Below are 24,297 nucleotides of genomic sequence, written 5' to 3' on the forward strand. Positions count from 1 at the left end.
CATCAGCCATGGTTGTCTAATCTGTTCTGCCGCCACGTAACAACATTGTGCAAGTTGTGTAAACACGCTCGTGGGAAATGCCTTTTTTGCCATTCAAAGGGGAAATTTCTACAAATCGCGAAATCGGTTTTCAACATATGTATGCACAATCTTGGGACGTCCAAACCATTTGGACAGCTAAACGGGCCTTCGAGATAGCGCGTGGCTTGCGAAAACACGTTTAAGCTGGGTGTTCTTCACATGAGCTCGTTAGGAATAAAATTTCCGGAAAATGCCCCACTTATTTAATCCATTCGTGTATGTAATTTTTCGGCACAGATGCCCATTCTATTACTGTACGGATTTAAGAGACATTGTGACACTTGTTAAGACACCTTTCATCCAAGTGTTACTTATTTTGCTGCGAATCTTACCCCGTTCGAAAATAGCAGAAATCAACAGGGTGCTCCACGACACGCTCACTCAACAGATATTTAGTAAGCAAGGCAAATTTAGCGTGCGCTCTTGCAGTTATTGGATGGAGGTCCTAGCTTACTTCTTCGTGGGAGAAGAGAGGACGTCAGTGCTTTCGTTCCGTTTCTTTTGTACGTTCCAGCAAGCCCACGAAGTGCCTATCTATTCTCGTCCTCTCACGCATAAAAAGAAAAAGAGGGGGTAGGGGTCGATAATCAGCGAAACTTGATCGACGTGAGAAAAAGCGGCATTGTAATAAGGCGAGAAGCACAGGCGATGGGATTGTCGGCGCGAGTTCGCACCGAAGAGAACCCGCTAAAAAAAACAGAGACAGAAAAAAAGGGAGGAGCCATGGCACTTCTCTTGACGGATCGCGGGGAAACAGCGTGGCTCCACGGCTCAGCGCTCGCCCCCATGCTCGCGTCACCGACGACATAGATCCCGCCGCCGACGACGTGCCATCAGCGACGCTTCATCCGCACGCTGCGGAGTCCGCGATGAAGGGGGGTAAGGGGGGTCAGAAGCTCGCCGCGGAGGATATCCCCCGCGCTATTTCCGAGGATGCCCGCCCCGTCCTCCTTACGCAGGATGCCACTCGGTGCTCGGAAAGGATAACTCTCGAGATGAGATGCGTGCGAGGAAGAGGAGAGGGCCAGATACCGCGTGCGGAGATGGAAGAGCGCTTGCATTCCCAAGGGAAGCGGTGTGCGCAAGCGCGCTTTGTTTCTCCTCGCGCGTCGACACCGAGCGGCAGTGTTCACTCACCATGTGCGCCCCATGTGACGGTCGTCAAAGCGCATCGTTCCTTTCCAACCTCCTCCTCTTTTCTCGTAACTCCTGCCTCCCCGGACTTCCACCCTGAGTTTTTACTTCGATGGTTCGCGCTCTCTTTTCATTCATTTTTTTTTTTTTTTTGCTCCCGGCTTCGCGAGAAACGTTGGGCGCTGTTAAGGACCCCCCGAAACACTTTATTCTTTGTGTTAATAAAACTTCCCTTCTTTTCGGCTCGGGGTGCGATATGTAGTCGTACGTTGGCGCTACGCGGTTGAAAAATCTCCACCTGAAAGACGAGGCGCTGCCGAGTGGATTACGCGCCGTCACTATGCCTTAGACTTGCGCTACCTTTGCACGGGCAGCGTATTCGTGAAATGGAGGCCCCATTTGCTGAGCCGCTAAACCACTCAGTCGGGAAAAAATAAGCCGCGACAGTTATTTCGCCTGCGTTACATCGGACAGTGTCAGAAAATATAACCGCACGGTGAAGGCTGCTCGAATCAGATTTTGCCTTCAGTTGATGACTTCGCTGAATAGAATAGATACGCCTGAAGTGGCCTAAGCTTAAGTTCCTGATTTATTCGCTTTGCTTCTTCTTTTTGCAAGCATCTAGAAGTGGAATCTGCTGGTGCCTTTTCGAATTTTGGGGAGAGTCCAAAGACACGAATTGAAGTTAGGTTTGCAGACGACAAAGCTATAGGTAGGCCAAGTGGTGCGCCCTGGCGGCGGACAGCGGAGTCACTCTGACCACTTGCGGTTCTTTAAAATGCTCTAAATATTGCGCAAATGGTCATTTTCGCTTTTCTCCTCCACCAGAAAAGCACCAGTTGTGGCCTTCATTGAACCTGCGCCATAGCGATCAGCAACAAAAAGGGTTGCGGAAAAGGGCAAATTTTATGGCAAAAGAAAAAGAACCACTGTGGGGACGAAAGCTTTGGTTGTAGAAAAAGATTCCGCGTGCAGAAATGTCGCCACTGAAGCCTCTGATTAACAATAGACTGACTACTGCGCATCAGCCTATGAATGGAAAGACAGTAATATTCAATCAAGTTTATTTGTGTGCAGGCTGGAACTGGTATTACCGGGTTAAGCCAAACAGGTGCAATTTAGTGAGTCTCAGGACTCTAAGTTATTCCTAAGGGAGTGTTAACTTTCTAGTATGCCTGCATTTCGTCCTCCTTCATTTTTACGCTTAAATTCACGTTTATTTCATCTAGCCTGCCATTGTAAGTATCGCACATAAATGCGACATCAATGGGTATTCATTTAACGAAAACTTGGGGGAAGCCAGGCTATTTTTAATCCCGCAAGCCAAACCAAGAAACTGGTTACGAACCAATCAGTACACAAGATGGCACTGTGTGTGTAGCACATCGTGTGCCACCATGGAACGTTGAACTAAGCAATGCAAATTCGCTGGTCCCTTGCGTGTTGAGGGTCGATGAAAAATGCAAGTGCGCACACGAGCGCCGCTGAAAGATCAATTGTACGGCAACGAAGGGCGAGATGCGTAGTGTTCACGCGAGCAAAATAAACTTGCTGGGAAAGTACACTAAGCGTAGTACAACCGGTGTGGTCGATGAAGCGTGCGTATACCGAGGGACCAATCCAAGCGCCATTACGGAAAGTTGCGGAAAACTCGGTATCTCTTATTTCATAGCAGAGCAAAGCAGAGTGAACGGGGTGTAATCGTTGCAGTGAGGAGAGCTGTTCCTTACTGGGATCAATTGTTAGAACACACCGCACGTGGGCGACCCTTTGCCTTAAGCATTCTGGGCTCAAGCGGATCGGGCCACCGAAGGCACACTTTCCAACAGTCTACGTTTTAATTCGCTTAATTGAAGCCACGTGCTTACAGTGCGGGATCGTAAACAATGTATCTGATGATGGGAAAGTTCAGGACTGGACCGAGCGCCGATTCGGAGGGCGACGCAATGCAGACAAATGGATAGAAAAGCGAGGTCAACTTTCAACGATTTGCGTCTCCAGTGTACGCTTGCGGCTGGTTAGAGGCTATGTCACACAGGAGTGATTTTGGGGGAAATGCAAGCTGCCTAGTTTTGGTAAGAGCCAGTACAACAGCATTAAATGAGGGTTTGAATACGTAATGTTAAGGACCTTCAAGGTCGGAGTAGGGTCCCTTTACGCCATTGGCATGGGAAGCGTATCAACGGGGATATGAAAGACACGGTACAAGACTACGATTAGGCTCTTTCCATTGTCTGTATTAAGTGGCCCATATAAACGGCAGCACGTTCGGTGGGAATAATTTCTTTTTAAGCAACGCATCTGGCAAAATGAATAAAGTTTACTCTCTCTCGGTAAGCGGTATCCCAAAACTCCATCCATGGTTCCCTCCAGTTCAACACGTGTTGCGCTTAAACGAATCGGTCGTCTTAAAATTTCAATCAGTTGAGCTGCAGCCTCCAAATGTCAATCAGTTGAGCTTAAAATTTCAATCAGTTCAGCTTCAGCCAAGTTCACCTTTCCCCAAATAACTAACTGCATTATAAAACTGCAGAATTTAGGCGTTTTCGCATGGGGTACGCGGGAATTTGCAGCTATGCGGCCCCTTGCGCTGCGAACAGTCGCTCACCTCAGCCGTACGTGTTAAAAAGGAGAGCGAGGGAGAAAGAGATAGAGATCGATGCCTGAAAAAAATTGGCCGCGTATCTGCTCCTTTCGTCGCACATGTCGACAAAAGACGATAGTCTTTGTCGACATTTGCCAAGCAAATGCCTCCCTTCGCTTTCCCGCTCAACTCTGACGTTGTCCCTCTTACGTCGCGCTCCACCCAAGATAAACACGCTAAATGTTGCTCAAGACAATTTAAATTTACCGCGTTCCACTGCTCCAGGCCGGGTGCCTGGATGCCAGCGCTGCCGTACGGCGGAGACGCGCGTGAATCGAGGCGCCCTTACTCAACGTTTATAGAACCGCGTTGCCCTGAGTCCACGTGCGTTCCAAGCAGAACATGGAACCTATCTAGTGGACGCTTTCGTAACTGTTGCCACTTGAATTCTTAAAATGCTGCCAGAAGCTATAGTGGCGCGGGCGACAGCAAGAGACGGAGTGAATTTTTAATTTTTTTTTCTGCAGTGCATTTAGTATTTCATTTCGCAAAAATCAAGCATCTATGACTTGTTTATTAAGGAACTGCGTGAATATCCCTTGTGTATTATTTTCTGTCTTATATTTGCGCAATGTCTTGTTCTTCTTCAACAATGTTGATAAGTATAAACATATTTACTGGACTTAGACGTTTATATTTCGCTTTGAGATTTAAGACTATTGCGCAGACTTCGTTCCACTCTGGCCGGGTGGCTGTACCGAGTCAGAGACAGACAGACAGACAAACAGACATAGAAACAGACCAAAATTTTAAGTGCGAATGCACTTTATAAGCGACCCTGAATTCCGGTGACCGCCGTCCGTCCACATAGCAACAGCTGCGGGTGCGCGCGTTCCTCGTCTTCCTTGGCAACAGGGGGAGATGGGCGCGCGCTGCCTGGCCGCTGACATGGCGCATACCCACGAGGGGGATTGGCCAGGAATCTCCTCGTCTTCCTTGGCAACGGGGGGAGATGGGCGCGCGCTGCCTGGCCGCTGACATGGCACATACCCACGTGGGGGATTGGCCAGGAATTGGGCGTGAGAAGGGCTAATGCACCCGCTTAAAGGAGTACTGACACGAAATTTCAAAGCTGAGATCCGCTCTAGCAATCAAGTACAACGACAACACAAATAGGTGTCTGTGCATGGGACATATCCACGTGGGGGATTGGCCATGAATCGGGCGTGAGAAGGGCTAATGCACCCGCTTAAAGGAGTACTGACACGAAATTTCAAAGCTGAGATCCGCTCTAGCAATCAAGTACAACGACAACACAAATAGGTGTCTGTGAATAAATGCATCTTTCTTTCTTTGTAGTTGTGTGTGTGTGTGATCTCTTTTTCGCGAACATTACCGAACCGCGCAAATTCAACTCCTGCATTCGCACTTTCACATTCTTCCCCTAGGGGAAATGCGGGGAAATTTTTTGGGTTTAAGTAGCCCAAGACAGACTATCGTCTTCATAAAACATGAAAGCAATTCCATTCAACGTGAAAGCTGTAAAATACGTAGCAGTGATTCGCCAAAGGGGCCAGTTTCTCTTGACTATTTTCAGTATCAGCCTGTCCTTAATACCAAAAGTATTCACGAGAGGGCGCCCCAGCCCCTGAAAACGATTCTAAAGAGACACTGGATTTAGTTTGTATTAGTTTGGGGTAATTAATGCGTTCATTTCTGATTTGTGCCACGTTTTATATTATTCTGTACTCATTTGCGGCCTAGCAACGCCAGCCTCGTGGCAATTGCGCAGCGCAAAGATCACCCTCAAGTAACGTGTGCCTGCGTAGCGCAATGGGATTGACATCAGCTGCGTAACGCGAAGGGCCCGGGTCGCGTGTTTCCAAACGCTTCGCTGCACAGAGCACGCACGTGACATGTGTGATGTCACTGCGCGCGCTTTTCTTTTATGCTCCTGCTAAAACTAACCCACCGTTCTGGCTCTGTAGCCTTGACGTAGAGCACTGAGTACTGGCGCTGACGGCTTGGGTTCGATCCCCAGCAGGTCTATCTCGTGGGTTGTTTTTTTTTTTATTTCGTATATTTTCCTAAATATAATTTTTTAAAAACTCAAATCTACGCTTTGTTTTTGTTAATAATGGTGATTTGGTATGTTTTAGGCCGCTTTAGGCTTGGGCGCAGCCAATGACCACGTTGAATTACCGTTTTCCATCGCGAGAACAGACATGTCACGTGGGTGCTCTGTGCAGCGAAGCGTTTGGAAATACGCGCCCGGGTCCGATCCCGACCAGGGGAAGGAGTGCCCTTTTCGAAGCCTTCGGTCGGTTGCGTGACTCCGCGTGATTGCGATGACTAAAACCGTGACCCTGAACGGGCTACGGCGACCAGCCGGGCCCCTAAAATGCTCCGCACTCGAAATACTAATCTGACGTACCTAAATCGGAGCTCATTCGGCCCCTCCGAAACTAGGAGACCAATTAAGTATTATATGCGGACACACGAAAATGCCATGTTGAAGGATGTTTTAACGGTACCGACAAACAGGTCGGCAAACACTACTTAGCGCTAAAGAATCTTTTATCAGTTTGTGGCGCTGCTGCGTATGCTTTGCCTTACTGCTCTGCTGTATTGTGTGTGAGTAGGCGCAAACACCCGGCGAAGGGAAAGCACGACGCAGTCTCTCCTTCGACAAAGAAACGGCGACATAGAGGGTGGGCAGTGACCTACATAGCTAAGTGGCCGAGAGGGCGTTACCAAAAGGAACGACAAACTGCGTGAAGGGTGCGAAAAACGGAGACGCAGTCCCTAAACTAGTCAGTCAATGAATTGTTCGTGAAAGCCACGCACTGCGGGCGCAGCCACCGTATAGTGGCGGTGGTCGCAAGCACGCTGCCCTACGAAGAGAACCCGGCTGGTTGGATCGCTAGATGATTTACGACAGGGCTCAGTGTCGCTTAACGCTGGGACGCCGCCAGTGCGGTCGAAAGAGAGATGAGGGAGCGAGACGCTGGTGGAACCACGGGCGAAAGCGGAAGGGAGAGGGCGAAAAGTTCTCCCCCGTCTACCCAAACTAAGGCTGCGGCTTTACAATATGGTCGCCCGAGATATCTTTTTCGGGTCACCCTTGTTTTCGCACGGGCAAGCCCCGTTGATTACGCGCGGGAAGGGAACGCGAAAATGTACGCGAAAGCCTCCCTTATTTTGTTCTTTATGCAAAGTACGCGTGATGTAGATATAAATATGGGCGCCGCTCGAGCGAGCGGCCAGACGCGTTCGGGAAGTTGGAGGAGGTAAAAACATTGCACCTCGTGCCCTGCAGCGTTATTTCATAGCGCGCGGTGCCCTGCTCGTAAACGGACGGACGCACTCGTTTGCGTGTCACGTCGGCCGCTTTATCATCTTCCTCCGTTACCGGAAAATGTGCCGTCCCGGCGTCTAGAATCAAGTGCACTTGTTCGGCGTTACGTTTCATTACTGAGAATTTCGCTCCTTTTTTACCCAGCGATAAGGACATTAAACGCTTCGGGAGAAACTTTAGACATGCAGAAGGCATAGACAGGGTGATGATAATAAGGGTAACGATGATGGTGGTGATGATGATGATGACGATGACGATTATGGCGGTGACGATGATGATGATGATGATGATGATGAGGAGGAGGAGGAGGAGGAGGAGGAGGAGGAGGAGGAGGAGGAGGAGGAGGAGGAGGAGGAGGAGGAGGAGGAGGAGGAGTGGCCGAGGAATCTATATGTGGGCAGTTATTTGTAGTGTTTTATCCCTTTTCATGTAACATTCCTTTTCAGCGAGTGTTACTGAGGTTTGAAATGTGTTTTTATGCATTTCAGGCTACAAATGGGTGTTTTGAAATAATTAGTTTTTTGTGTGTTTATCCTTTGTTTTGTAAATATTTTTATGTATAACTATACTGAAACATATTTCGTATTCTGCTGTGTATACTTTTAAGACCATCCGCGTTTAAGATTGCAGTTCTTCTCTCTTTTTCTTACCGCATTTTTCTGCTGTTTGTGTAGACTACGTGTATGTAAAATCGCCAAGCCCAGCTGCTATGGTCTCGGGAAGAGACTGACAGTATTCTAAATAAATAAAATAAATTAACCACTGCTTCTACTTTAATTTTGTTCCAGTGTGCGTACGGGCGGGTAGGATATATATACACATACATAAAAGATGCAGTCCTTATTGCCAGTGCTGTTCGGCTACTTGAAGGTGCTTTAATAGCGCCGAATGAGGTGATTGTCATTTTTTATGATAAAGGAATAAAGAAATCAATATCGAAAAAAAGAATCCGCCGTGATCGGAATTACGGGGAATTTTTCCTTCACTTTGATGTCTTTTTTCCTGTATCATACAAATATATATTGGTATGATATCCTGTATCCTGTATCATACCAATATATATATAAATATATATATATATATATATATATATATATATATATATATATATATATATATATATATATATATATATATATATATATATATATATATATATATAGAGAGAGAGAGAGAGAGAGAGAGAGACACACACAGAGACAGAGGCTAACAGCAGGGCGAATTTAACGAAGGCGCCGTGGTGGGCCAGTTGTTAAGGCATCTTAAATGTCTTTATTGGTTGTCCTTCTCCACGTGCTCTGTTAGCCTCTTTAAGCAGGCAGGAGAAAAGTGATGAGAACTATTCTAATCCCAGCCTCTCCCTTCCCCTCCACCTTCCTTGTTCACCTCCTATGATTGCAGTGCTGCACGTGCCGGGGTTCCAAAACCTTCTGATCCAACCTTTGGATGGAATGCGATTGTTCACGTGCTTTGCTTTATTTCTACGAGTGGAACAAAGACCCTATCGCGCGCTAAAGGTACATACGAATTCTCAGGACGTGAGTGGTCCACAAGAGCCACTGGATAGCCTGTTTACATGGTCGCATGCGACTCACCATTCTGTCCGAGGCGGAGTCGACGACGCAGTGCAGGTACATGGTCTGTCCTAACTGCGTGGTGACGTTTCTGACGTTCGGGCTCCTCAGCAGGTGCTCGTACTCGGTGGGGCTCAGTCCCCGCGCCATGCTGCCTCCGGGAAGCAGCAGCAGACGCCCTGGGCCACGGGCCGCCCCCTGCGCCGACCGCGGGGCTGGTGGAAGCTCGAGCTGCTGCTCGGAGCCTTTCCGGCTTCCGCTTCCGCCGGCTGCTGAAACAGCGAGAGGCAACAAAGGCCTACGAATAAGATTTTCAGCCACCTTCTTAGCAGAACAGTGCGTTGGCCATGCGTCGTTTAATGTTAACGACATGAAAGTGACACACAACCAGTTCCAATTTTTTTCTTTTATTATTTTAGCGGGAAAAAAAAGTATTGATCCCGAGAGTGCTTACTGAGATTCTTGAAAGGCCGCGTAATCAGCCTCAAGTACAAAATCCACAAGCAATTGCCTCATTCTTTGTTGATGTCAATCTTTTAATTCCAGATGTATTACGTTTGGTGCTTTATGTGCGTCACAATAATTGCACGTAAGCAATTATTGTATTTTACTACTACTCGTTTACCACAGTGAATGAAAATTGTGGCAATTTTGATGTATGCGTACTTCATGGCATATGCACTTTCCGACCGTATTTACAATTAGTTTTATATGCAAGCATTTTTATATTTTCTGGGCGATCACCTTTTCCTTACACCCAATAACGACCAGCAATTTGAACGCTTCTATGAAGATGTGGAATCTGCAATGGCTAAAGTAAAAACACAGTATACCTTAGTTACCGGAGATTTCAATGTAAAAACACAGTATACCATAGTTACGGGAGATTTCAATGCTAAAGTAGGCAAGAATCAGGCTGAAGACAAGGCAGTTGGGAACTATGGTCTGGGCTGTAGAAATAGCAGGGGGGAACTACTTATCGAGTTCGCAGAGCAGAATATTCCAAGCATCATGAATAGGTTCTTCTGCAAACGGGAGAGCCGGAAGTGGACGTGGAGGAGCCCGAATGGTGAGCATAAAGATGTAATAGACTTCATATTATGCGAAAACCCTGGTGTCGTGCAGGATGTGGAATTGTTCGGAAGGGTGTGGGGATCCTGGCGCCCGAGCCATTGCGCGATCGCTGGGTTTGTGCCATTGCGCGGCGCTTTTCCCCTCTCTCCTGGAAATTCCGGCTCGTCTCGGCGCCACTGTGTAGAGCCGAGCCGTCTTCTCAAACTCTTGCGTGAGGTGAAGGCTGCAGCGACCGTTGCGGCGATAAAACACTGTCGCGCAGCAAGTGCTCCGCTCTGGTAGTCCAGCTAACTTCACCTCATTGGTCAGTTTGAACGATTCCCGAACCCCCCTCTCGCCGGGATGCGAACGCGAGCCCTGCGTGGGGGTCCGTTCGGGGAACGGACCCCCACGCAGGAAGCCGAAGGCGTTGGCCGAAGCCGAAGGCGTTGGCCGAAGGTATGTGACGCTTTCTTTACCAGCCCGCTGCAACTCTGTTGCGCCGGCGAAAGCCCACCAGCCCTTCCGGCTGCGGCCCGTGCCTAAGGCTGCTCCTGTTGCACCTACGCTTGCATATAGTAAGGCCGTACCTACCACTCGACGAACACGCCGTGCGGTACGCGCCTTTGAGCGAATGGGCCCCGTCTCCCTCGCTGCTGCGAGCCGATCTGGCCAGCACGGCGATGCGCGCGCGCACAACGTGCGCGCACCCCGGAATTTGCCCTGACCGAAGAGCCCACTGGCTTTGCGCTGACGACGCGCACATTTGCGCGCGGCGCCCCATCGCCTCTTTCACCTCAAGGGAAGTGCGTAATTGTACTTTAAATTGTGTAACTGGGACGTTAATGTAAAATAAACGTCTTCCCTCCGTACCCTGGGCATATTCCTTTGTCGCATGCCTCGTGCAATGCTAGGGTTATGCATATTGTGAGGTAGAGAGACCACTAGGGTAAGGTGTAGTGACCACCGTATGGTAAGATCTCGAATTACTCTAGATTTCAGGCAGGACCGCAACAAGCCAGTAAGAAAGAAGCCGATTAATGAGCTAACAGTAAGGCGTAAAGTTGAAGAATTCAGGATCGCTCTGCAGAACCGATATTCAGCTCTTACCGAGGAAGCAGAGTTTACCACACAGAAAGACAGCGACAATCTTGCACGCATTATCACTGAGTGTGCAGTAGAAGTCGGGGGCACGATGGCTAGACACGATACTGGTAAACTTCCTAGATGACGAAAGATCTAATTAGGAAACGGCAAACCATGGCAATCTCCACCCCAGCTGACAAAGTAGAACTAGCAGAGGTTTCGAAGTTAATCAATAAGCGTAAGACAGCTGAAATACGGAAGTATAATATGGAGAGGATCGAATATGCTGGAAAGAACGCAGGCAGCCTGAAAACATTGATTGATTGTGGTTTAACGCGCCGACGCAACGCAGGCGATGAGGCGCGCCGTAGTGGAGGGCTCCGGATTAATTTTGACCACCTGGGGATCTTTAACGTGCGCCGAAATCCGGTACACACTTGCGTTTTTGCTTTTCGCCTCCATCAGAAAAGCGGCCGCCGCAGCCGGGAATCGAACCCGCGACCTCGTGCTCAGCAGCGCAACGCCTTAGCCACTGAGCCACCTCGGCAGGTAGCCTGAAAGCAGTGAAGAGGCGTCTAGGCGTGGGGAGAAATCAGATGTATGCACTTAAAGACAAGCAAGGCAATGTCATAACAAATAGGGATAAAATAGTCACAGTAGCCGAGGATCTCTATAGGGATTTTTACAGTATCCGGGACATCCAGGATAATGCCGAACGAGAAAGTAGTTCAGAGGAGATAAACATCCCACCAGTAACGACAGAAGAAGTAAGGAAGGCTTTGAAAGAAATAAAAGAGGGCAAAGCACCTCTTTATTTCTTGCGAGGTGGAACGTTTCCACTGAGGCATGTTTTCTCAGCGAGCGATTTTCAGTGTTAGGAGCTCGTCAAGTTAGGAGCTCGTGACACTGTGCTCTTTAATTCCAAAGTGTTACTCCTCCGTGAGCGACTGATTCTTGCGGGACTGAAAGGTTAGTCATTGTGCTTCGTGGAGCACGCATATTAGTTTGGAGCTGTGCTAAACTGAGGCTGTATCAAAAAAGAAATATTTGCGACCCCGGTTACTTTTTTTTTAATTTTCTGTAGGCAGCAACTGCATGCCCGAAAAAAGTAATGTTCTAAAATAAAATCTCTTGGTGGGCGGCATCACTGGGCAAGAATAATACAACAAGATCCTAGACGCCTGTTACATATGATACTTCTAAGTCGTTCCCCTGCATTTGGGTGTCTCCTTTAAACTCACAAAAGCAGGTAATATGAACGCAGTTTTGGTACGCTCACGGTGCGCTTGAAATGAATACCTGCACAAATAAATTTGCTCTTCCTTATGTAAAGTTCTCAGTTAACAAACACGCACACTCAGGTAGTCTGTTTTTTCTTATGCCCGTTGAACATGTGCTTTGCAGCACCCTCCAAAAGTTCCTTTGTAAGTGTTTACAAGTCTTCGTTAAAGAAAAAAATGTTGTTGCCTCAATAATAATATTTAGACGCGAGCATTTATTACGCGTGGAGTAAGTGCTAACCAAATATGCACACGAAGAGAAAAAAACACAAATTAGCTCGAAGGATATTTTCGGAGGCCCTTGATAACAATAGCTGCTTGAAAAGTTGGAGCTAGTCTTCGTTTTTTTTTTCTTCTTCAGAGTCTTCAGAGCCTTTTTTACGCATGCAGTAAGTGCTAACCATGTATGCACATGACAGAACAAAACACGAATTAGCTCGAATGGATGTTTACGGAAGCCCTTTATGGCAATAGCTGCTTGAATAGTTGGAGTAAATTTTCTTTACTGCCCCAGTAATACCTTGCACCATGAAATTTATTAGGCTGCTGCTGGTATCTACAGCGAACAAAAACGTCCTAGAATAAAAGGCAGGAAGCTCACACTAACGAGTAAGACTTGAAGGCAGTGAAGCTGTGCGTGACCGTCACGACCATCACGACGGTTTAAGTCCACGATTCCAGGTTATCTGCTTCTTCTTCGCAGCCGCAATGACCTTCACTCCAACATTGCTGCTATAAGTGTGAGCTTCCTTAATTTTTTCTCCGGAAATGATAATCATTGGACATCACCCTTGAGAGGCGTATGCTGTTGCGAGCAAGTGTTTCCACGATTACGGCGAACGCTGGCGTGTTTTTTTTTTTTTTCGCCACTCTTGGCCAATCCCCAAATGGGTATGCTTGGCTTGCAAACGTGCGCCTATGACGCTGGGTGGTCGCCGCAAGGCACGCACACACGAGAGCTGAGCTTTTTTATTTTTGTTAACTCCCGGGCGGTCGCCGAAATCTTGGCCGACCTCCCTAAGTGGGTATATTTTTTGGGTTGACAAACGTGCGCCTCGCGCTGGGGGTCGCCGCGAGGCCCTCGCTCACGTGCGCGCGCTCGGCAATTCCTTTGCATTTTTAAGCCTTTGGCCTTCCTTTCTAATGAAGTTAACAACAACAACAACAACGGACACAAAAAAATACGATTTGCTAAAGAGCTTTGCTCTTAAAAGGTTCCCCGTCTGGCGCCTGAAGGGGCTGGCTATTACTTTCGAGCGCTGCACGCTCCATCCGACGCGATCGCAGGAAAGTTTTCGATGAGAAATAAAAAAAATTCCAGACGCATTCATAATACATATTAACGTACTAAAATTTGTTAACAAATTTTAAACATTTTTTTTACTAATTTTGCTTCATCACGTGTGTCTGCCAGAAGAAAATGGCTCAGGGATTCTATCGCAAGCTTCGAAGGGCTTGAAATGCGCAGGTAACTGATCCCGGGCTGGAAGTCGGGCTAGTAAATCAAAACGAGAACTAGTCCAACAGGACTAGTTAAGCAGGACGTGAACACAAGAATACACAACAAAAAGAGCTTGTTGTGTCCTCTTGTGCTCCCGTACTGCTCCCGTACTGCACTGCTGTTTTTATGACAACTGATCCCGACTTGAAACACCACTCACTTGCAGACATGACGGAGATTAACGCTCCCGCAATACAGATCCTTGAAGAATATCCTTTTAACACGAAAGCGTTTTGTTCCGGGATTCACCAAGATATCACTTAAGTCATATCCGTCACGGAAGTGGCGCAGTACAACGAAGCAAGGGGCCTGTCAAGGGTGCAACAGTGCACACAGGGTCTTCTTGCGGGAAAGCAACCTTTAGTAATAAAGAGTACGTTATACTTCGAATTGTCCGTTGTCGGGTTTTATATTTTAACACGAAAGTTTTTTATGCCGGGATACACCAAGATTTCACTGACGTCATATCCGTCACGGTAATGACGCCAGTAGACCTTTGCCGAAGCGACACGCCAGCAGGACGTCGCTCGCCAAGCACACCCACAAGACAGCTGCCGACCCGCACATCATGCTCAGCGGCAGATTTCGCTGCAAATGTCACTTTCGTGTTTTACCGATTCCTATCACAGAGGAATCAACCACAGTTTTTCTTCTGACGGTCGCCCCGTCAGGTCGCTTGACAACAGCGACTTCTTCACAACCCCGTACGTTGTTGTCCTAGCTGTTCCTCACGACGAAGTGCAAGGCAAGACTAGTCTGTTCAACAGCTATGAGACATGAAGAGAGCTTTAAAGTCGTTACTGCATTATCAATCGAAAGCCACCCCGATGACGTAAGTAGACAGGTTCAAAAACTATCACCATGCCACCGCCGTGGGCGTCAGTTACGAGACAGTATAATAATGCAGTGATAGGGCTGGGTCACGTAACCAGGGTCGCTTACGCCAGCTATTAAGATGCACCCAGACGAAACGGGACGCAGGCAAGAAAAACAAAGGTAGCAAACCCATGTCTGCATACAGTACCGGCATTTATGCTTCACTCCCATATGCGGCTTCAGCAAATAACGACCTTATTTGAGAATTCATTTTCTCTTTTTCGCGCAACCAAATCGGCTGCGTAAATGGAGCGAGAGATGGCAGATAGGGAAACCGTCAAGGTACAAAAAACAACAGGAAGGGTAAATACGTTGCTCGCGTCGCCGCTTCTCCATGAAATTAAAAAAAAAAAAAGAACGTTGCGAGCAGACTAGATACGGACAGGAAGAAAAGACAAAAAAGAACAGCACACTGAAGACACGACTATACTAGAGCGTATTCCTCACAAGGTCTAGCATTGGGATAAGAACGCCGCGGTGCGAATAAAGCCGGCGGCGAGGGAGCAGGCACGGCGCAGTTATTGAAGCGCGTCCGCTTGGATTCGAAAGTGATGTTCAGTGGTGTTCCTTTTCAACCAAGCACGAAAAAAAAAATGGGCCCTTCGAAAGAGTTTTAGGTATACTTAAGTCTCAAAGCAGTGAGATGAGTACACCATGCGAACAGTGCAAACACCTTCAAGGAGATCAAGAGACGGAATGGAAGACTGTGTCTAACCGCTCATGTTTGCTTGGGGGAGCCCGGTAGGCAGGATGAAAGCGCCATACGAAGAAAGTGATAAAATAAAAGAAAACGAAGTTGTTGGTCGGAGAGAAAATAGTAAGACAGCTGAGACCCGCGATCAAACATGAAGTTTGCAAGCAATCCCATATAGGGCCGACCCGGGTATCGCGTGCAGAGACGTACGGCGCCAGCGGCGAACACTGTTCGCAGAAGAGGAGGGTGCCCAGAGGACGGGAAATATCCGGCGGCCATAAATAAAGCTGTGATCCGCTTTCCGGACAGGACCCAAACCCGATTGGCTTTGTCGACTTCCGGGCGCGTTCGGAAGCTCTTGTGTCGCCGGCGGCGCAAAGAGTCCCTGCTGCTTTACGTGACCATCGGTGTGCTTGACAAGATGCGATGTTTAGCCCCCTTTCTTTCTGCGTACTATCTCAGCGTTGCCGTCTCAAAGACTACAAGTTGCTATCGCTAGAGAATCACTGTGGAGATTTACGAGTATGCACTATTTGCAGTTACGGAAACAGAATCAATCAATCAATCAATCAATCAATCAATCAATCAATCAATCAATCAATCAATCAATCAAAATTGGAGGTGGAGCTAGTAGCAATTTACCGATCTGGCTATTCGCTAATCGTTCCTTTGTTCAATCTGAAGAGTGGAAACACAGGGGCATACACAGCTTCAAACATGCAAGTGCTGATAGGGTTACTAGACACCAGCATCTGAGTGTGGAAAGGGGAAAGATGTCTTTAGAGAATATTTGGTGCTCTAAATATGGCGAAGTATTAAAACAAGCAGCCACCAAAAGCAATGGGCATAGATAAAATGAGAGAAGGAATAAGCTGAAAAATATCGGTCAATAGAACACCAGGCAGGTGAGTGTACCGGTGCCGCAGGAAAAAAAATCCCTCTCACTCACTCACTCACTCACTCACTCACTCACTCACTCACTCACTCACTCACTCACTCACTCACTCACTCACTCATGCACGCACGCACGCACGCACGCACGCACACACACACGCACGCACTAAATAGAAAAAAAACGTGGCAACAACGTGGCCGTACTGTTTGTCGACCAGGACAAGGGCGCGTCAGTCATACATGCTTCCTTTCGTTCCCTGGTATACGGATACGGAAGGGGTGTTAACGGTACCCTGTGCTGGTTAACGTGTCTTGATGCCCGCTATCCCCACCTGGTTTGGTCACTTACCGCTTATCGTATCATGGTCCGCGCATACTGTCTTTGTTTACGATTCGGCCTAAATTGTGATCGCTTTCATAGTGGTCATTCGTGTATAGATGCCAGTGTACCAGATGAAAGAAACATTATATGTATACTGAAAGGCGACGCGCCACGTCATTCGGCGTAGCAGCGTGCATGAACCCCCTGCATTGGCGCGACGATCTTAAAGGGACTCTGCAACACTTTTTTCTACTTTTTTTGAAATCCCAAAAGATTGCAGAACGTAGTCACCCAACACACCCACTACTTATTTTCGGGGGTAGCAAAGTACCCCAGCCGGCGTCTGATGCAGCGATGGCGTAGAGGTAGAACACCCGCCTCGCGTGCAGAAGGACCGTGGTTCGAATCCCGGTGCCGGACAATTCCCACCGGATTTAAAAAAAAAAATCCGCGTATTGATGGAATTGCACAAAGGGGCTTGGGGTGCGGCCTGACCCCGGCGACCATTGCCGGTAATGCACTCCCTCACCAGAGCAGGATTGGCCACCCTGGTGTAGTAACAGCCACAACCTCCCATGAATATGCCAACTAACCCTCGGCCCTCAGTCCCCAGCGGCTGCGAAGCAACTGACCACGGCGGCGGTCAGACCTGTGACGCAGCAGAGGGTGCTAAGAATCCCTGGATCCGGACAGGCCGCCAATGGAATCTGAACCTGGCAACGTTTAACGCGCGAACCTTATCTAGCGAAGCAAGTCTCGAGGTGTTGTTCGAGGAACTAGAGGGCATTAAATGGGATGTAATAGGGCTTAGCGAGGTTAGGAGGGCAGGCGAAGCCTTTACGGTGCTGAAAAATGGACACGTCCTATGTTACCGTGGTCTAGAGGACAGAAGAGAACTGGGAGTGGGATTTCTAGTCAATCAAAGCATAGCTGGCAACATAGATGAATCCTATAGCATTAACGAACGGGCAGCAGGTCTTGTAATTAGGCTCAATGAGAGGTACAAGCTCAAGGTGGTGCAGGGCTACGCGCCCACATCCAGCTGCGACGACCAAGTAGTGGAACGCTTCTATGAAGCTGTGGAATCGGCAATGGCTAAAGTAAAAACACAGTATACCGTAGTTATGGGGGACTTCAATGCTAAAGTAGGCAAGAATCAGGCTGGAGACAAGGCAGTTGGGAACTATGGTATGGGCTGTAGAAATAGCAGGGGGGACATACTAGTTGAGTATGCAGAACGGAATAACCTCCGCATAATGAATACCTTCTTCTGTAAACGGGAGAGTCGGAAGTGGACCTGGAGGAGCCCGAATGGGGAGCACAAAAATGAAATAGACTTCATTATATGCGATAACCCTGGCGTCGTGCAGGATGTGGAAGTGCTCGGAAGGGTAAGGTGTAGTGACCACCGTATGGTAAGATCTCGAATTAGGCTAGATTTGAGGAGGGACCGCAACAAGCTAGTACGAAAGAAGCCGATAAACGAACTAACAGTAAGACGTAAAGTAGAAGAATTCAGGATAGCGCTGCAGAACCGATATTCCGCCCTTAACGAGGAAGCCGAGCTTACGACACAGGAAGCCAGCGACAACCTTACACGCATCATCACGGAGTGTGCAGTAGAAGTCGGGGGCACTATGGCTAGACAGGATACTGGTAAACTTTCACAGGAGACGAAAGATCTAATCAGGAAACGGCAAGCCATGAGAATCTCTACCGCAGCTGACAGAATAGAACTAGCCGAGCTCTCGAAGTTAATCAATAAGCGTAAGACAGCTGACATACGGAAGTATAATATGGATAGGATCGAATACGCTGTAAAGAATGGATATAGCCTGAAAGCAGTGAAGAGGCGTCTTGGCGTGGAGAAAAATCAGATGTATGCACTTAAGGATAAGCAAGGGAATGTCATCACAAATAGGGATAAAATAGCCACAGTGGCCGAGGAGTTCTATAGGGATCTGTACAGTAGCCGGGACATACAGGATAATGCCGAACGAAACAGTAGTTCAGAGGAGATAGACATCCTACCAGTAACGACCGAAGAAGTAAGGAAGGCTTTGAAAGAAATGAAAGGGGGCAAAGCACCTGGTGAGGATCAGATAACAGCAGACCTCTTGAAGGATGGCGGAGAAATTGTACTAGAAAAACTGGCAAACCTGTATACGCAATGCCTAATGACCGCAATGGTACCGGAATCTTGGAAGAACGCGAACATCATCCTAATCCATAAGAAAGGCGACATGAAGGACTTGAAAAATTACAGGCCGATCAGCTTACTGTCAGTCGTCTACAAGGTATTTACCAAGGTAATCGCTAACCGAATCTCTGCAACGTTAGATTTCAGTCAACCTAAAGAACAAGCAGGGTTCCGTAAAGGTTATTCAACAATGGACCATATTCACACGATCAATCAGGTGATAGAGAAGTGCGCTGAGTATACTGAACCCCTATATATAGCCTTCATAGATTATGAGAAAGCATTTGACTCGGTCGAAACCCTAGCAGTCATTCAGGCATTACGGAACCAGGGGGTAGATGAGCATTATGTAAGAATACTAGAGGATATCTACAGTGGGTCTACAGCTACCATCATCCTCCATAGGGAGAGCAGTAAAATACCTATAAGGAAGGGTGTCAGACAAGGAGACACAATCTCTCCAATGTTATTCACAGCATGCTTACAAGAAGTATTCAGAACGTTGGATTGGGAACAGGTTGGAGTAAGGGTTAATGGAGAATACCTCAGTAACCTCAGATTTACTGATGACGTTGCCTTGCTAAGTAACTCGGGGGACGAATTGCAAAGCATGCTTTCCGCACTGGGCGAACAGAGTAGAACCGTGGGCCTGAAAATTAATATGCAGAAAACTAAAGTAATGATCAATAACCTCGGGACAGCACAGCAGTTTGAGATAGGTGGCGAGGCAGTGGAAGTGGTAAGCGAATATATCTACTTAGGCCAAGTTGTGACCCCAGATCCCAACCATGAGGCAGAGATAATTAGAAGGATCAGAATGGGGTGGGGTGCATATGGCAGACATTCCCAGATAATGAATAGCAGCCTACCATTGTCGCTGAAGAAGAAAGTGTATGACAGCTGCATCTTACCGGTACTCAACTACGGGGCAGAAACTTGGAGGCTCACTAAGAGGGTTCAACTTAAATTGAGGACGACTCAGCGGGCAATGGAGCGGGAAATGATAGGTGTAACATTAAGGGACAAGAAGAGAGCGGAGTGGGTCAGAGAGCAAACTGGTGTTAAAGACATATTAGTAGAAATTAAGAAGAAGAAATGGACATGGGCAGGGCATGTAATGCGAAGGCAAGATAACCGCTGGTCATTAAGGGTAACAGAGTGGATCCCTAGAGAAGGCAAGCGTTGCAGGGGGCGGCAGAAAGTTAGATGGGCAGATGAGATCAGGAAGTTTGCGGGGATAAATTGGTCACAGTTGGCACATGACCGAGGTAATTGGAGAATAATGGGAGAGGCCTTTGCCCTGCAGTGGGCGTAGATAGGCTGGTGATGATGATGATGATGATGAAAGTACCCTAGCCAAAAATGACTTCTCTATGCCCATCAGATAGCTTTGAAAGTCGCTTAAAAGATTTTTCTCCCTTTCCGGGTGTTGACGTTCTTCGCCAGCCCGAATTACGTCACTGAGGTCATGTACCGGCTGTTGGCCGGTTTTTCTTAAGTTGCAGCAATGAACGCTTTTCGATAGCAACTTTAAAAATAAAGCACAAAAACGAAGCAGGAACGAAAGGCCTATCTGCTGCGACGAGCCAATCACGTAGTGCCGCTCCGTGCTGGTGATAACTGTAGCTTTCGCGGTGCTTCCAGACGCGAGGGAAAGAGTGAGAGCGTTTATCGAAATATTGCATGGTCCCTTAACAAAATACCTTGACCAGCCCAAGTTAGAATTCATACCAGCATTCAATAAAGGAAGAAAAAGAAAAAGTGTACGTCAACCGCCACTTGCTCCAACTAATAAAGCGCGTGACTGTATTATTCCCACTTGATGGCGGTGCTGTGTGATCCCTTTTCACGACACGCTTGCACACTTATTGCGCACGCTTTTGTGCCGGCGCACGTTTGTTCGTATCTTTCTAGGTGCCGAATTTTATCTGTTCGTGTTCTTCCACTGTATGGTCTTTTGGGTTACTTGTTTACGCAATATTTGCACGTGGAGTGAGAAAGTGCCCAAATGCGTATTTACAATTCTCTAAGCTTAGTCCCGACTCTCAGCGCTCTGGTGTTTGCTCCGGTGTCCGTCACTGCGCGTTCTTTCCGTGCAAACAGAAAAAAATGAAAAGGGATCAGTAAGCGCAACTGCAAGGTGGCTAATAAATTAACGCGAATCAAACCAATCAGCCGAGCGACCCCGTCAGACCAAGTGCTAATTAGTGTCCACAGGCGCACAAAGAGAAGCGTGAAATCGGGGTGAAGAAAAAAAAAAAGACGCGAAGCCTCGGAGGGACACCTGTCGCCCCTTTTATGAGATATTAAAGCGTTCAATTTGACCCTGGGGAGACATTTGCCGCAAATGGCCCGGATTTCCGAGAGGTGAAGAGCGCTAACATGCGTACGTGTGCAGTTCGATGCCGGGCTGTGCGCTGACTTACTATATGGTGCTATTACCCCAAAAACACAAAAGGCACATGTTTTTAGGCGTGGGAAAATTATTCTAACACGACAGCGTTTTATTCAGGGGTACACAAACGTTTGAGTGACGTCATATCCGTTACGGAAGTGACGCCAGAACAACGAAGCAAGCGGCCTGTAAAGGGTGCACCCCTGTATATAGGGTCTTCTTGCGGGGAAGCAACCTTTAGAACCAAAGAGTACGTTTTACTTAGGGTTTTGTATTTTAACACGAAAGTGTTTTATGCCCGTATGAACCAATATTTCACTGACGTCATATCCGGCACGGACATGACGCCAGTACACCTTTGCCGAAGTGACCCGCCAGCAGGACGTCGCTCGCCAAGCACACCGACAAGACACCCGCCGACCCGTAAGTTATGCTCAGCTGCAGATTTCGCTGCACATTTCACTTTCGTGTTTTACGGATTCCTATGAAATAGGAATCAAGCACAATTTTTATTATTAGGCCGTCGTCGTATACAACATATTCCCCAGACGCAAGCATTGGAGCTTGATTTTACGGTAAATGCCGGCGCTTATTTCTTTGTTTCCCTTTTAGGTGACTTCTTTGTAAAACTACGGCATCGCACTAGACTTCTCTGGAAACGTGTGAAACAAGTGGGGGTACTTCTATTCGCAAATATTGAATACAAGTCACTTTTTCTGTGTGATAAACCTCGCATAAAAGACGGCAGTTTAACTTTTCCACCCAAAGCCGTCGAATGCATACCATGCTAAACTGATTTATTGGTATCTCTCGCTTTTGACGAAACCTCCTGTATACGCGCTGTAAATAATTTTGGAATGAGAGCGTCTCCTTGTGTGAGACCCTTCAACGGAGGGAGTATCTACCGTTGCTTAGAAAAAATACTCATGCCCTGTGAATTATGTCTATATATCCTCCAAGAGCCCTAAGAAACTCTCCTCAACTACCTGGTCTCTCAATCATGTTATGGCAGCGGTTTTTACTGTATAAAATGCTTTTTTATAAATCATAAATGTCATGCAAAGAAACATATATTAGACCCCACGGGTTTCTCCATTACCTGGTTGATAGATTAAATGTGACAAGTGGTTAAGTAAACTTTCTTAACACAGCCTCTTCTCTAGCTTGGTCGATATCAAGGTGAGGGTAATTATTACGTTCGTAAAAACTCGTACACAATAAAAAGTAGGGTGATGGATCTATAATAGTTAAGCTACTTCACAACACCTTTCTCGTGGATGAAAATTGGGTTATTGTTTTCAATAGAATTTTCTGCTGATTTCTGAGAATAGTTTTGCGAGCTTCTCTAGTATAAAATGTTGACCATCCTTTAATAGCTCCATGGCCAAACTATCAGTCACTCTCCCCATCTTCCTCAATGCATTTTTCGCCTCCTCTAATTTTTTTTACTGGAGCCTCTCTTACCAAGCTAAGACTGTCAGCCAGGTTATGTTCGCTACGCCAGGGCTTCTCGAATACAAACCTCCACAGAACTTGTTAACTACTTTTGCTGTATCTTAATGTTCGTAACACTGCCACTTTCGTCAATGAAAGCCTGCTCTCCATCTCCGGACATAGAAAGCTTCTCTTTTGTCACCCCGGCATTGCCTCATCTTTTAATTTTCTCCCTGTCTTGCCCCTGTTCAGGCATGACTATTATTAACATGTCCTCCGACAATGAATATTGACAACTCCGTCAATTCTTCTTACTTCACCAGATTTGACACTTTTATTTTCCCGCAATAAGATTCTTTGTTTTCTGAGAAAATGCACTAGCTTCCTGTCTAGTTTTTCTTCCTGCTACGCCAACTACTTATTAGCGTAATTATCGCAGCTACATTGCCATTCAGTAGGGCTAAGCTATTCCCATCAGCGTCGATTAGGACCGCGTATTTATTCGGTAGAACTACAAGGATTAGGCTTGTGCACAAAACCTCCAAATTTCAAACTTAATAAAAAAGAAAAAATATACACAACTTATGGCGGAGTAGCTTTGTCTCCCGAATGACAACCCCTGTGACCTGTGTTCCACCTCAGGACTGGCAATTGTGTTTTCTATTATTGACATCTAAGCTAAACCGCGGGCTTTAAATTTTGAAGCTGAGTTGGGTACTACTAAAACCACTAATGCCTAAAGCTTATTCTTGCGGCTCGCTTCGCTTCCTTTTTACTCAGCGATACGATTCGTTAGAAGATTACTGCCCATTTTTCTTCGATAAATGAATTGGACGCGCAAAACGATAAGTGAAAGAAATCAAAGTGGTATTTAAAGTACAAAATAGACTCTTTCGGGTGGCTGCGAAACCATCAAAAGTCTGGCAGACGCCTTTATTACATATTCGTAGCAGTAAGGAGAATACACGAAAGCCAGCGCAGTAAATGAGGAGAGTTTGCAGAGACGAAATCTAATGAGTTAAAAAAAATCCGTGTACTGCGAGCATCGGACTCGAAAATAGTTCTTCAAAAGATATTGAAGGCTGTCCCTACTACCTGTATTTCGTCACGGGCTATTAATTTTACTAGCACCGCAACAGAATGGTTTCTCCAGACTTAAAAGCAAAAAAATAGAATGCAAAAGAAGGAAAAACAGAACTACAAATACCACTCAGTATAAAAAAGAACTAACACATTACAACAAAATGAAACAATAAAAGTGACAAAATAATAAAAGGAATTTACCACCAGTCCTCATTACGTGTCCTTCCTTCTTTTGTCTCGCTGTTTTTATAGTAGGTTTTTATATTTCTTCGCTGCTTTTTTAGGAAAGATCAATCATAAAGCGCAGGCGCAGAGGTTTAGGCGGGAGGTACAAGGAGAGGGCCTGCGAGAAAACTGCCACACTCAGCGAAAAAGATAAAAAAAAGAAGAGAAAATTCATTAAAAGAAAAAGAAAGCGAGGAGTACGAGGTGAAGACGCAGAAAAATGCAACTAGCGGTAGCACGTAAACGATCCGCAGGCCAGGAGAGGTGAAGAAAGGCGGCGTGTGCGCGGGAGAGGCCGCGCACCATTAGTAAACCGCAATCCCAGCGCCGCTGCAAGCCTCGATTACGGCCGCCATTAGAAGGGACCGCAAACGACGTCCCATCAGGCTCATGCGACTCGGCGGCCGCCAAGATGGGTGCCGCGCCGCCCGCGCACTGGGTCAAGCAGCCCGCCAACGGCACCGGCGGACGGAAAAGCCGCAGTGCCGATGCGAAGATCGGCAGTCGGGCCACAGGCGAGCGG

The 24,297-nt window shown here is 47.1% G+C and overlaps 1 protein-coding gene across 5 annotated transcripts in view; it reads right to left on the minus strand.

The window, feature by feature from the left end:
* LOC144170290 (basigin-like) overlaps positions 1 to 24,297 on the minus strand; it is a 323,955-nt gene that overhangs the window by 46,174 nt on the left and 253,484 nt on the right. For 4 of the 5 annotated variants that reach the window (XR_013322597.1, XR_013322596.1, XR_013322594.1 and 1 more), the window contains one exon: positions 8,753 to 9,003. Coding sequence is in view for 1 of the 5 variants with exons in the window: in XM_077699985.1 (XP_077556111.1) it covers positions 8,753 to 9,003 (251 nt within the window). In the remaining 4 variants the exon portion in view is untranslated. The remainder of the gene's footprint in view (positions 1 to 8,752; positions 9,004 to 24,297) is intronic. The other variant, XR_013322595.1, reaches the window with a different exon arrangement.

Source organism: Haemaphysalis longicornis, unplaced genomic scaffold, assembly GCF_048455015.1.
Source record: "Haemaphysalis longicornis isolate Haplotype H1 unplaced genomic scaffold, Haemaphysalis longicornis Haplotype H1 scaffold_2, whole genome shotgun sequence".
Lineage (NCBI taxonomy): Eukaryota > Metazoa > Arthropoda > Arachnida > Ixodida > Ixodidae > Haemaphysalis > Haemaphysalis longicornis.